The sequence below is a fragment of the Doryrhamphus excisus genome, linkage group LG6 (genome assembly GCF_037039965.1).
Source record: "Doryrhamphus excisus strain RoL-2023G ecotype Guam linkage group LG6, RoL_Dexc_Guam_v1.1, whole genome shotgun sequence".
In the NCBI taxonomy this organism is placed as follows: Eukaryota; Metazoa; Chordata; class Actinopteri; order Syngnathiformes; family Syngnathidae; genus Doryrhamphus; species Doryrhamphus excisus.
Window position 1 is genome coordinate 10,644,129 of NC_136362.1, and position 14,485 is coordinate 10,658,613.

The 14,485-nt window shown below is 33.5% G+C and overlaps 1 protein-coding gene across 1 annotated transcript; it reads right to left on the reverse strand.

Moving 5' to 3' along the window:
- Window positions 1-569: 569 nt before the first annotated feature.
- Window positions 570-14,247, reverse strand: ednrba (endothelin receptor Ba). Its single transcript, XM_058068875.2, has 8 exons — window positions 14,074-14,247; window positions 10,150-10,612; window positions 6,682-6,794; window positions 4,348-4,552; window positions 3,777-3,926; window positions 2,092-2,225; window positions 1,906-2,014; window positions 570-1,729 (listed from the first exon to the last, which is right to left on the reverse strand). Exons 2-8 carry the CDS (start codon window positions 10,561-10,563, stop codon window positions 1,592-1,594), a joined length of 1,263 nt encoding a protein of 420 aa, XP_057924858.2. The 5' UTR covers window positions 10,564-10,612; window positions 14,074-14,247; the 3' UTR covers window positions 570-1,591.
- Window positions 14,248-14,485: the final 238 nt, after the last annotated feature.

The following is a 14,485-nucleotide window of genomic DNA, read 5'->3' on the forward strand; positions in this document are numbered from 1 at the left end:
TTTTGCAGTGTAGATTGTATGTACTTGTGTAAACTTAATGGTGGCCTAAAACAATTGAGTATCTTTACTAAATCTGTCCAAAAGTGGGAAAATTATATCCCGGTTCTTGTTCGTTATTTGATTTTAGGATTTTTTTTGGATTACATTCATTCATATCTTGTGCATCTCCGGGGGACTAAGCCCCCCGCCTGTCTTCAAAACCTAGTGACGCCCCTGGTTTTTGCACGCCCCTGAGGTCGCGGCTGTCCAAAGGAGGCGCAAGTGAGATCTAGTTAAGGAGCGGCGCTGACTGATCACAGGACAAGAGATCTTGTTTGGTTCTCGGGCTGCTAATGAGACATGCGTGACGGCGAATTAGCCTGCAGGAACATTCCCAGGTCAAAGCTTCTTGTGTGCTGTTGTTTGTGTGTAACCGACAAGTGAGAGATCACAATAATGTTCTGTGTCGGCCGACTCCATCACATGATGCCGCCTGCCTTCACACTTCAAATCAATGACACACAAAACACATCGGCCACAATAACAGGCAGCAGCAGTAAAAACATCCACAAAAAGTACTTTATGTACACTTGGGTTTATTGTAAAAAGATACATAGTCTTTCTCGTCCAACCAATTCATGGTATAAACAAGTCGGATTAACATGTGACACGAATAAAAACATATCAAATCTGAGCATGACGCCTAGAATAATACAATAACAGAATACTCTCACAGCTGTAATCATACATCAGTAGTTCAGTCACAAAAATAACCAAATAGCATAAATGTAAGACAGGATTCAAAACAATATATAGCTAAATACATAAAGAAAATACACTGCAAAACAGTCCGTGCAGTGCAGACAAAGAATACTTCAAAGTCATTGTCGCCATCCGGGCTGCAGACCACATGAGTCGGGATAATAATTCTACATTGGTGATGTTGTCCCCATTAGATTTTTATCCTTAAGTAGGAGTTTTAAGGAGTCCAGAGCGGCCCCTGATAGGACTGTGTCTCACAGGGATGTTATTTTGGAAGTGGTCTGGTTTTTTTTTTTTTTTTTTTTTTTTTTTTGGGCTAGAGTTAAAGCATTCTCAAGTACATACAAATCAAATCAACTTTATTTGTATAGCACTTTTCCTGCAAAGACATGCAACACAAAGTGCTTTACAGAATTAAAACAATTTCCACAATTAAAAGGACAAAAACAAAGATTAGGCTGAAAGGTATACATTGTTTTGGGTGATGTTTGGTCCTATGAAGTTGATTTACATACTGCTGTTTCTTTATTGTCTTTATATTCTTTATATAATTACCTACGGAGCTCCTCCATTGTGTCTGACTTTCCACCGGCGTCCTTAAAAACATCTCATTGTCTTCCTCGTCACATTCTTTGAAAGGAACATTATGCAGACTTTGTTGAACGAGTCACTTGAATGCATCCTTACTGCTGATATCTTATTCAAGGTCAGTTGTGCGGTGTGTACGTATTTTCCCAGGAACTTGTTCGAAGGTATTGTAGATGCCCCCCCCCCTCGCTGAACCTTAAACATTGTAATTCTTTGGACGTCCTTTTTTTTTTTTTTCCTTTCATGGGTAGCTTCACAATCCTCAGGCTGTAGTAGACTTGTTGGTCATGCGGGAGTTGCTCTGGTCAGATGCTCGCTCTGTGACCTTCAGCTTAAGGCATGACTGCTTCTCGTCCATCATCAGCATTTCGGCGGGGAGACACCAGCAACACAGACAGGACTGGGAAAAAAAAAAAAACATGTTCAGAGAGAATGTCAAGCCATTTTACAATATATACAACCGCCGTCCTTGTTTTTAACTATTATAGGTCTTCATGCAACACACCATGCACACTCAACTTCAATGAGATTCAGGGTTATTTGTTTTAAAAACAGATTGTAACAGCTGTAACTTACCCTGAAGCAATTCTTAAAACGCTTGCTGACCATGTAAAGGGCAATGGGGTTGATGCAGGAGTTGACGGACGCCATGTTGATACCAATGTAGTCCAACACTAAAAAGAAGCTGGAAATTGCCACGCATGTCGTTAATATATATTGCACTTCCATTAAATGTTATTGTCCCGTATTTTAATTCGTTACCTGAGCAACTCGCAGCGGTTCGGATCTTTCTCGTCGTAGATGGTGAGTTTTAGAATACGACTGAGGTGAAGAGGAAGCCAACACAGAGCAAAGACCAGAACCAAGCAGAACACCGTCTTTGCCACTTCTCGTCGCTGCACACAAATATGCACATTCATCACTATGATGACCCATAATGCCGTGTTTTCTGGCACAGACTGGTTCTCTGGGGAATTTTTTTGGTTCCACAAACTCATCTTGTTTTTTTTTTTAGAGAAATAAGATTTCATGATGAAAAGCGGAAGTCTCATGTTAGCCTAAATGAAAGTATATCCGGACTTAATTTGATTTATTAATAGGACACATTGTGCATTCTGAGAAAAAAAGTCTTATTACTATGTGCTATTACTATTACTATTACTATAGTTATGTTGTACTCATCTTGTCATGTTTACTCAGTTATTGTAGACACAATTTTTTTGTTTTAGTATAGTTTGTTTGTTACACTAAACTCAAATAAATAGAAAAACATGTACCAATACGAGTTTACAATACAAAAAAATAGTTTTGTCATAACTCAAACCTGTCATTATTTAAAATGTACTGGACATTTTTTATGATTTGATGAGCTCTTATAAATTTTTTTGCATCTTAAAACTGCACCAAACATGATTTCTTCTATTGTGCAGTTGCATCATCACCGCCAAAAAACGTAAAACACATTTAAATATGTCTTTGGATTGAAAAAAATGTCAACTGTAAATACATTTTTGGTGTGGAATGAGTTAGTTACCATTTGTATTTTAGTCAGTCTGAAGTCCAAGTCAAGTCAAGACAAGTCAGGTCGGGAACGCATTTTACTCAACACATACACACTGAAAATCTAAAGTATTTTCAAGTCATCAGACTGCAGTCCAAGTCAAGTCTTGAATCACTGATGTTAAAGTCCAAGACTTGAGTTACACGTCTTTGAGGAAATTGTCAAGTTGAGTCCAAAGTCATCAAAACTGTGACTTGAGTGTGCCTTGAGTCCACGACTCTGTTATGCCGTGCTACCTGAAGTTTCATTATTCATTTATGCCATAAAAAGTACAAAAATTAAAGCAGTCCTTCCCCTCGGAAAAATATAAATCCACTTAATCTGTTTCAGACATCCATCCATCCATTTTCGACGGCGCTTTTTGTCACATTACGACTTCATTCCCATAGAATCAGAACTTTTTCCCTTAACCTAATTTTCCAAAAATGACAACTTTATTTTATTTTGTTTCTCAAAATCGTACAACTTTTGAAAAATAAGGTTTTTTTATACATGATTTTTCCCAATAATATTACAAATTTATTCCCGTTAAAATCTCAACATTTTTCTTCATTTTTTGACTTTATTCCTTTAAAATTACAGTTGATTTTTTTTTAATTTTCTTTCAACTTGTAAATTATTCAATTAATTAATTTAATTAATTGTCTTGTAAATTACAACTTTATTCCCACAATATTTTGACTTCTCTGAAGATGACATTTTTTTGTTAAACTATGACTTTTTCTCATTGAGGTTACTTTTTTTTTCGCTATTTTGACTGGTTACAGTTGAGAATTGCACTCATTTTTATTTTGCTTCAGGTGATTTTAATGATTCCGCAATACAGTTTAATCGATGCTTGCCAACCCTCCAATCAGCAGTCAGTTGAAAAGAATAACTCGCAAACCTGTTTGAGATGATCACTGAGCGCAATTTGAACCCCGTTCTTCTTCCTCAGCATCTCGCAGGTCATCAGGGTGTAGAAAATGGCCGTGCAGGCCAACGGTAGACAGAAATATGCGCTGAACAGCCACCAGTCCTTCACTGATTTATAAAACTAGGAAGAATAAAGTCGATCATCGTCATCATCATTGCATTCGGAAAAAAAAAAACATTAGAAAACACGACCCCCTGGGTGTGACTCAAAGACACACTCCATTTAACAATTCATCTATCATATCATCTCAGTTTAATATTGATATTTCAAGCGCTATCAGACACAGTCGCGCTTAAGTGGTACGGTATTTCATGCCAGCAAAAAAGAGTGATTGCTTCCGAGATACGTCCCATCTATTTCCGTAAACTCTATTTAACCTCGGAAGCTATCCCGGTGTGAGAGCTTTGTACACCGGCATGCACATCTGCATGTGTCGTGCGTCTCAGCGTGATTTAACCGTGCACGTGCAGTTCAGCCGTGTGCACAGCTGTGTCAACAGGACGCCTCGTCCACAATGAATTATGCGGTTGCGAGCTCTCACCCTCATAAAGTCGGTTTTCTGCATGGGATGCAACAAGCAGATCCTCAGCTGTTCCCCTTTGTAGTCCATGGTGATCATGTCAAAAGCGATGGCCTCGGGCACGGCGAGGATAATGGACAATATCCAGATGAGTGCGATTTCGATCGCCATCCACTTCGGAACGCCGATCCCTTTGATTCGGCTCCACGAGGCCACAGCACGGTACCTGAAGAGTCGGTCACATGAGTTGAGGCAAGCTGACGGACAACAATAACGACTTTGTATGTGCTTAGAACAGGGGCGGGCCGCATTGATATGACAAAATTTACGGGGGGGGGGGGGGGGGGGCAGACTATATATTTTACACGTAACAGTCCACCTGGTATTATTGTGTCTGTAAAATTGTCATGCAATCTGCTATTATTATTTATTATTTTATATTTATATTTAAATATTTTAAAAATAATAAAATATTATAATAATTACAATAAAATTAAAATAATAATTATTATATTATTATTATGTAAAATATGCAAATATAACAATAATATTATATATAATTAATATAATAATTAGCATTAATATAATAATTATAATAATCATAATAGTTCTAATAATAATTGTAATAATTTAATAAGCTAATAATAATCTAATAATAATAATAATTATTATTATTATTATTATGTGCTTGTGTCCCTTTTTTCAGGAGCACTTTGTAAACAACAGACCATGTCAAAAAACGAAATTGATATACTTTGGAAAGATTGGGCGGGCCGTATTCCAACACTTGGCGGGCCGGATGTGGCCCCCGGGCCGTAGTTTGCCCACCCCTGGCTTAGAAGATACTCAGTAGAAGCAGTTTAAGTTTTATCTTTGCTACTGTTTTTGCTACAATTTTCGACCCGCAATCTACTTTTGAAATCACCACGCCCCAAAAATCTATCTAATATATAGCATTTTTTAATAAACTATGGCTAAATTCTAACCTCGTGACATCTCCTTTACTTCAGAAATACTACTAATTGTTTAAATACTGTGCTCTTTCTTTGGTAAGAGCCAATCACAAGCTATAAGTGCACTCATGACAAGCTTGTCAATCCACTGGAAATCTCAAGAAGTCATTAAATAAAACATCGGCTTAACACTCAAAAGGTATACCTGAAAAATATATAAAAACATGTACCAATAGGAGTTTAACAAAATGTTTCACATCTGAGCAATGCGTTCATTTGGGTGCTGCAATGATTTCAGCCTCTATCTGGGCTCCCTGTGGTGGACACACATCCATCCATTTTTATATGCTGGTTTTCTCCCAATGAAATGATTTACTCAGACAAAATACATTATGGTAAAACTCTAAAAAAAAATTGTTTTTGTATTTTAAACTCGTATTGGTACATGTTTGTTCTATTTATTTGGTATGTGTAAATAAATAAATAGAAAAAATTAAAAATAAAACAAAAGAAATAAAAAAATTAACTATTATATTTTACATATAATTTTTTTATAATTATATCAGAAATATTATGGGCTGCATGCATCAGATTACAATTGAATGCATCACATAATCAGTTCACAGTTCCACATGTCCAAAAGGAGTAGGAAGAAACAAAGCTTATTAAATCCTACCCCTCCATCTGGTACTTTTACAATCAGTAACTGTTACATTTGTTCACTTCCTGCTTTCATAATATACGTAGTTTTATTAAATTAAATTAAATTAAATTAAATTAAATTAAATTAAATTAAATTAAATTAAATTAAATTAAATTAAATTAAATTAAATTAAATTAAATTAAATTAAATTAAATTAAATTAAATTAAATTAAATTAAATTAAATTAAATTAGTTATTACTTAATTATTTTTAGCCTTATGCATTATTTTAGCTGTTTGAAGATGAACTATATCAGCAAGTTTAAGTATTTGTGATTTTAGAAATAAGGAGTTAGTATGTTCTCTGTAGGCGGCATTATGAATTATCCTTACTGACCTTTTTTGCAGTACATTTAGCGAGTGAAGATTGCTTTTATAGTTATTACCCCATATTTCCACACAATAAGTAAGATATGGTAGAATCCAGAGTGCAATAAAGAGTTTGGAGTGATTTCTGATTGAGAACAAATTTTGCTTTGTTCAAATATGCATGCCGAGCTCTTATAAAATGTGGCAACTTTAAACTGCACCAAACATGATCTCTTTTATTGTGCAGTTGCATCATCACCTATTTTTGCTGAAATAAATATATCTTGGGTATTGGGTGTTGGGGTTGGGAAAAAAAAGCGAATAAATTAACAGTGAAAACCTGACAGTGAGATTCTGGCTCATGTGATTGATCTTGAAAAGACGAGCTTACCTGTCAATACTCAAAGCGCACAGACTCAGCACTGTGATCCCCACTGAGGCTTTTTGGACAAACGGCACCACTTTGCACAGAGCCACCCCAAAAGGCCAATCCTCCGCCAGGAGCTGGAGGGAGAAAGTTGGAGAATCAATGTAAAAAAAAAAAAAAAAAACACAAAGAGGGAGCAAAGCAAATGATCTTGGGCCCCGTGTTGTTTTTCCCAGCTTCAGGCGTGTCGTTTAGACTCGACATGCGTGACGCTAAACGTGTTGGATTCTTTGGATTGATGGACATCAAAGTACGGTAACCTCATGACACAACTGGACTGGTGAGATTATACTGCATTTATTAAAATCATATGTACTGCACTTTCCGCATACCATCGTGTGTTATTTTAACCACCTTCCCTTGAACAAATGAACACTCTTTCCGGGATACAACTTTCTCATACACGCATATTCCAAATATTGTTATAATAACATACCAGATATAAAATGGGATAGAAGAAGCTTTAGGAGGAAAAACATGAGGTATGCAGGATCTCCACTTTTAGTTGGTTTAAATCATTCAACCCATAATTTGGACTTTTTGTCTCATCAATATGACTTTTTTGCTCATATTTTTGACCATTTGTTGCATAATTATACCTTTTATCAATTAATGTTGACTTTTTGTCTCATCAATATGACTTTTTAATCTCATAATTATGACTTTTTCATATTTTTGACTTTATGTCTCATCATTTGATGTTATAATTTGGACTTTTTGTCGCATAAATCTGACTTTTTATCTCATATTTTTACTATTTGTTGCATAATTATGACTTTTCATCTCATATTTTGGACTTTTTGTCTCATCAATATGACTTTTTTCTCATATTTTGACTATTTGTTGCATAATTATACCTTTTATCTAATAATTTTGGACTTTTTGTCTCATCAATATGACTTTTTTTCTCATAATTATGACTTTTTCATATTTTTGACTTTATGTCTCATCATTTGATGTTATAATTTGACTTTTTTATCTCATATTTTTGACTATTTTTTGCATAAATGCATAATATGACTTTTCATCTCATATTTTGGACTTTTTGTCTCATCAATATGACTTTTTTTTCTCATATTTTGACTATTTGTTGCATAATTATACCTTTTATCTAATAATTTGGACTTTTTGTCTCATCAATATGACGTTTGATGTCATAATTTGGACTTTTTGTCTCATAAATCTGACTTTTTATCTCATATTTTTGACTATTTGTTGCATAAATATGACTTTTCATCTCATAATTTGGACTTTTTGTCACATCAATATGACTTTTTGTCTCATAATTCTGACTTTTTTGCTCATATTTTTGACTATATGTTGCATAATTATACCTTTTATCTAATAATTTTGACTTATTGTGTCATCAATATGACTTTTTAATCTCATAATTATGACTTATTCATATTTTTGACTTTGTGTCTCATCAATATGACTTTTGATGTCATAATTTTGACTTTTCGTCGCATAAATCAGACTTTTTATCTAATATTTTTGGCCATTTGTTGCATAATTATACATTTTATCTAATAATTTTGACTTTTTGTCTCATCAATATGACTTTTTAATCTCATAATTATGACATTGTCATACTTTTGACTTTATGTCTCATCAATATGACTTTTGATGTCATAATTTGGACTTTTTGTTGCATAAATCTGACTTTTTATCCCATATTTTTGACTATTTGTTGCATAATTATGACTTTTCATGTTATAATTTGGACTTTATGTCTCATCAATGTGACTTTTGATGTCATAATTTGGACTTTTTGTCGCATAAATCTGACTTTTTATCTCATATTTTTGACTATTTGTTGCATAATTATGACTTTTCATCTCATATTTTGGACTTTTTGTCTCATCAATATGACTTTTTTTTCTCATATTTTGACTATTTGTTGCATAATTATACCTTTTATCTAATAATTTGGACTTTTTGTCTCATCAATATGACGTTTGATGTCATAATTTGGACTTTTTGTCTCATAAATCTGACTTTTTATCTCATATTTTTGACTATTTGTTGCATAAATATGACTTTTCATCTCATAATTTGGACTTTTTGTCACATCAATATGACTTTTTGTCTCATAATTCTGACTTTTTTGCTCATATTTTTGACTATATGTTGCATAATTATACCTTTTATCTAATAATTTTGACTTATTGTGTCATCAATATGACTTTTTAATCTCATAATTATGACTTATTCATATTTTTGACTTTGTGTCTCATCAATATGACTTTTGATGTCATAATTTTGACTTTTCGTCGCATAAATCAGACTTTTTATCTAATATTTTTGGCCATTTGTTGCATAATTATACATTTTATCTAATAATTTTGACTTTTTGTCTCATCAATATGACTTTTTAATCTCATAATTATGACATTGTCATACTTTTGACTTTATGTCTCATCAATATGACTTTTGATGTCATAATTTGGACTTTTTGTTGCATAAATCTGACTTTTTATCCCATATTTTTGACTATTTGTTGCATAATTATGACTTTTCATGTTATAATTTGGACTTTATGTCTCATCAATGTGACTTTTGATGTCATAATTTGGACTTTTTGTCGCATAAATCTGACTTTTTTGCTCATATTTTGGACTATTTGTTGCATAATTATACCTTTTATCTAATAATTTTGACTTTTTGTCTCATCAATATGACTTTTTAATCTCATAATTATGACTTTCCTATACTTTTGACTTTATGTCTCATTAATATGACTTATGATGTCATAACTTGGACTTTTTATCGCATAAATCTGACTGTTTATCTCATATTTTTGACTGTTTATGGCATAAATACGACTTTTCATCTCATAATTTGGACTTTTTGTCTCATCAATATGACTTTTTAATGTCATAATTATGACTTTCTCATACTTTTGACCCTATGTGTCATCAATATGACTTTTGATGTCATAATTTGGACTTTTTGTTGCATAAATCTGACTTTTTATCTCATATTTTTGACCATTTGTTGGATAATTATGACTTTTCATCTCATAATTTGCACTTTTTGTCTCATCAACATGACCTTTTAATCTCATAATTATGACTTTCTCATACTTTTGACTTTATGTCTCATCAATATGACTTTTGATGTCAATATTTTGACTTTTTGTAGCATAAATCTGACTTTTTATCTCATATTTTTGACTATTTGTTGCATAACTATGACTTTTCATCTCATAATTTGGACTTTTTGTCTCAACAATATGACTTTTTGTCTCATAATTCTAACATAACTCATATAACATTCTCACACACACATATTCCCAATATTGTTATAATAACATATCAGATATAAAATGGGATTACAAGAAGCTTTAGGAGGAAAAACATGAGGTATGCAGGATCTCCACTTTTAGTTGGTTTAAATCATTCAACCCATGTGTTTGACCCATAGGCTTACCTTGTAAACATTGATGGGAATGCCAATGATGATGTGCAGCAGATCTCCGAGAGCCAGACTGGCAATGAGGATGTTGGGTCCATTCCGCATACATTTATTCTTATAGATGATCCTCAAAAGCGTAGCGTTTCCGATGATGCCGACGACAAACACCAGGCAGGAGACGACCGTGTTGATGTACTTGAATGTGTCTCGGATTTCTGTGGGTGCGCTGCACATGGGCGGCATTCTGCGGCGCGGCATGGTGATGTTGGGCCTCACCGGACCCGGCACGTCCCGCTCGATAAGTCCACGTCTTTGTGTAGCGGGAAGGGGATCAGGAGGCATCTGGTTCTTTGATTCCAGCTGCCCAAAGGCGACCAGGAAATGAAGCCCCAGAAGGAGTAACCCCAAATAGTAGAAGGTTGTCTTCATCCTGGCGTTTGATCGGAAATGTGCTGCTATTGATCCTCGCTGAGAATTCCTGAAATAGAGAAACGGTTCCCAAGCTGAAGTCAACTAAATTAACTTCAAGTAAATAACGTGTACTTGTGTGTATTAGTTGGAAGTGATGATCTCACAATGTTTTGCTAAAGAGATACTATCAGCTGTTTATTGAAAATAAGGGATTATGTTTCAGAAAATAAGAGGAAATGAGAAAAACATAAGGGAAATTCCAACATAATTTCGACCCCCCCAGGGGGGTACTGGTGTTAAGAACCATCACCTACTGTGGTGTGTGTTTCACTTTCTGCCACATCGAGTCAATCACATGAATGGCTTAGTCATTATACCCAATATATGCAGGCCTGCTTCTACCACTGAAGGAAAAATAATAATAATAGTAATTATGACAAATGAAAGTCACAATTATTGCATAAAAAGTCCAAATTATGATATAAAAGTTGAAATTATTAGATAAAAAACTGAAATTATCTGATAATTATGGCTTGGCTTTATGATGACTTTTTATGTCATAATTATGACTTTTGTGGCATAATTTTTGACTTTCTTGTCTCATAATTGTGACTTTTTGTCTCATAATTATGACTTTGTCGTCTCATAATTAGGACTTTTTGTGCCATTATTATGACTTTTCTATCTTATAATTATGACACTTTATATCATAATTTTGACTTTTTTATCTCATAATTGTGACTTTTTGTGTCATAATTATGACTATCTCATAATTTTGAAAAAAAATCCCAATGGTATGTCATAATTATGAGACATGAAAGTCACAATTATTGCATGAAAAGTCCAAATTATGAGATAAAAATTGAAATTATGAGATAAAAAACAAAATGATAAGATATGTGATACAACTGCATACGTGCTGCCTGTAGCTGATAATTATGACTTGACTTTATGATGACTTTTTATCTCATAATGTTGACTTTTTGTCTCATTAAGACTTTGCTATCTCTAATTATGATTTTTTTGGTCTAATTTTTGATTTTCTTATCTCATAATTATGACTTTGTCGTCTCATAATTATGACTATCTCATAATTTTGAAAGAAAAAAAATCCCAATGGTATGTCATAATTATGAGACATGAAAGTCACAATTATTGGATAAAAAGTCCAAATTGATAAAATGAGATAAAAGTTTAAATTATTAGATAAAAAACAGAAATTATAAGATATGTGATACAACTGCATACGTGCTGCCTGTATCTGATAATTATGACTTGACTTTATGATGACTTTTTATCTCATAATTATGGCTTTTTTGGCATCATTTTTGACTTTTTTGTCTCATAATTGTGACTTTTTGTCTCATAATTATGACTTTGTTGTCTCATAATTATGACTATCTCATAATTTTGAAAGAAAAAAAATCCCAATGGTATGTCATAAAAGTCACAAAAAATCCAAATTATGAGATAAAAGTTTAAATTATTAGATACAAAACAGAAATTATAAGATATGTGAAGATATGTGCTGCCTGTATCTGATAATTATGACTTGACTTTATGATGACTTTTTATCTCATAATTATGACTTTTTGGCATCATTTTTGACTTTTTTGTCTCATAACTGTGACTTTGTCGTCTCATAATTATGACCATCTCATAATTAAGACTTTTTGTGCCATTATTATGACTTTTCTGTCTTATAATTATGACACTTTATATCATAATTTTGACTTTCTTATCTCATAATTGTGACTTTTTGTGTGAAAGAAAAAAAAATCCCAATGGTATGTCATAATTATGAGACATGAAAGTTACAATTATGAGATAAAAGTTGAAATTATGAGATAAAAAAACAAATGATAAGATATGTGATACAACTGCATACGTGCTGCCTGTAGCTGATAATTATGACTTGACTTTATGATGACTTTTAAAGACTCATAATGTTGACTTTTTGTCTCATTATGACTTTGCTATCTCTAATTATGACTTTTTTGTATAATTTTTTACTTTCTTATCTCATAATTATGACTTTGTCGTCTCATAATTATGACTATCTCATAATTTTGAAAGAAAAAAAATCCCAATGGTATGTCATAATTATGAGACATGAAAATCACAATTATTGGATAAAAAGTCCAAATTATGAGATAAAAGTTTAAATTATTAGATAAAAAACAGAAATTATAAGATATGTGATACAACTGCATACGTGCTGCCTGTATCTGATAATTATGACTTGACTTTATGATGACTTTTTATCTCATAATGTTGACTTTTTGGCATTATTTTTGACATTCTTGCCTCATAATTGTGACTTTTTGTCTCTTAATTATGACTTTGTTGTCTCATAAGTATGACTACCTCATAATTAGGACTTTTTGCATCATTATTATGACTTTTCTATGTTTTAATTATGACCCTTTATATCATAATTTTGACTCTCTTATCTCATAATTGTGGCTTTTTGTGTCATAGTTATGACTTTGTCGTTTCATAATTATGACTTTTTGTGTCATTATTATGACTTTTCTTTATAATTATGACCCTTTATATCATAATTTTGACTTTCTGATCTCATGATTATGACTTTTTGTCGCACAAATCTAACTTTTTATCTCATATTTTTGACTATTTGATGCATAATTATCAATTTTCAGCTCATAATTTGGACTTTTTGTCTCATCAGTATGACTTTTTGTGTCATAATTCTGACATTTTAGCTCATATTTTTGACTATCTGTCGCATAATTATACCTTTTATCGAATAATTTGGACTTTATGTCTCATCAATATGACTTTTGATGTCATAATTGGGACTTTTCATGTCATAATTATTACTTTTTATCTCATACTTTTGACTTTAGGTTCATAATTATGACTTTTTATGACTTTATGACTTTTGACTTGACTTTTTATCTCAAAATTTTGGCATTGACTTTTTATCTCAAAATGTTGACTTTTTGTCTCATAAATTATGACTTTGTTAGACTTTTGACTTCACTTCTGATTGGATGAGCCGGGATGGGGAGGGGAGTACGGGGGTAGTTTTGGTGCGGTTTTACGTTTCAATAAATTCTCTCAATGTCTCTCAAACTATTTTATACCAACATAATTTATATTACTATTTATATTAACCAAAGTAGGAGCAAGTCTGAGTTTTGTGAGTCTAAAGTAAAGATGTGCAAGTCCAAACCAGGTCTCAAGTCAAGTCTGAAGTCTTTACAAGTCGTAAGCATTGTACCATGACCTCGTTGTTAATCACTGCTACTCGCTAGCAGAAATGTAAGCCACGCCCTCGTTGTTTGTTCCTAAACGTGATTGGACGGTAATGGATGCTTTGACTGAGGTAGATTTAGTCATGAAATGTGGAAGTCCAAAGTCAACAAAAGCCTTTTCAGTACTTAAGATGCATACAAATGTCAGTATTGTGTAGTGTAAAAGTGGTTGGACTCGAACCCAGTTCTGTCATCTGTACTCCACTGTAAGTATGAGTAGTAAACACTTGCCAAAACTTATACTCACCTCACTTTGCTGAGCTCAAACGTCCTCTGGAACTCTGACCCTGTCACCACAGAAAAAGATTCCCAAAGTGGAGGGGGGGCTGGTCTTGGAACGACAGCCTAGTCATCTCCACCTTGTCTTTGCCGGGCGGGTATCCAAGTGGAGCTCCAAGTCCAAGCCCTGTGAGTAGTTTGACCTGCTTCTGTCCAGTACTGGCTGTTGCGTCTCTGTGTGCACTCTCAAGAGTCAGCTGGTTGGATCCTTGCCCCCCCCCCCCCCAACCACGCCTTGTTTCATCTCGGGGAGGGGTGGAGTAAGGCCGGCATGATGCTTAGAAGTTACTTTGGGATAAAAAAAAAGGGGGGTAAAAACTCTGCTGTAGGGATTTTTTTAAATTGATATCAGGCCTCACAGCTAGGAGACCCGAGTTCGA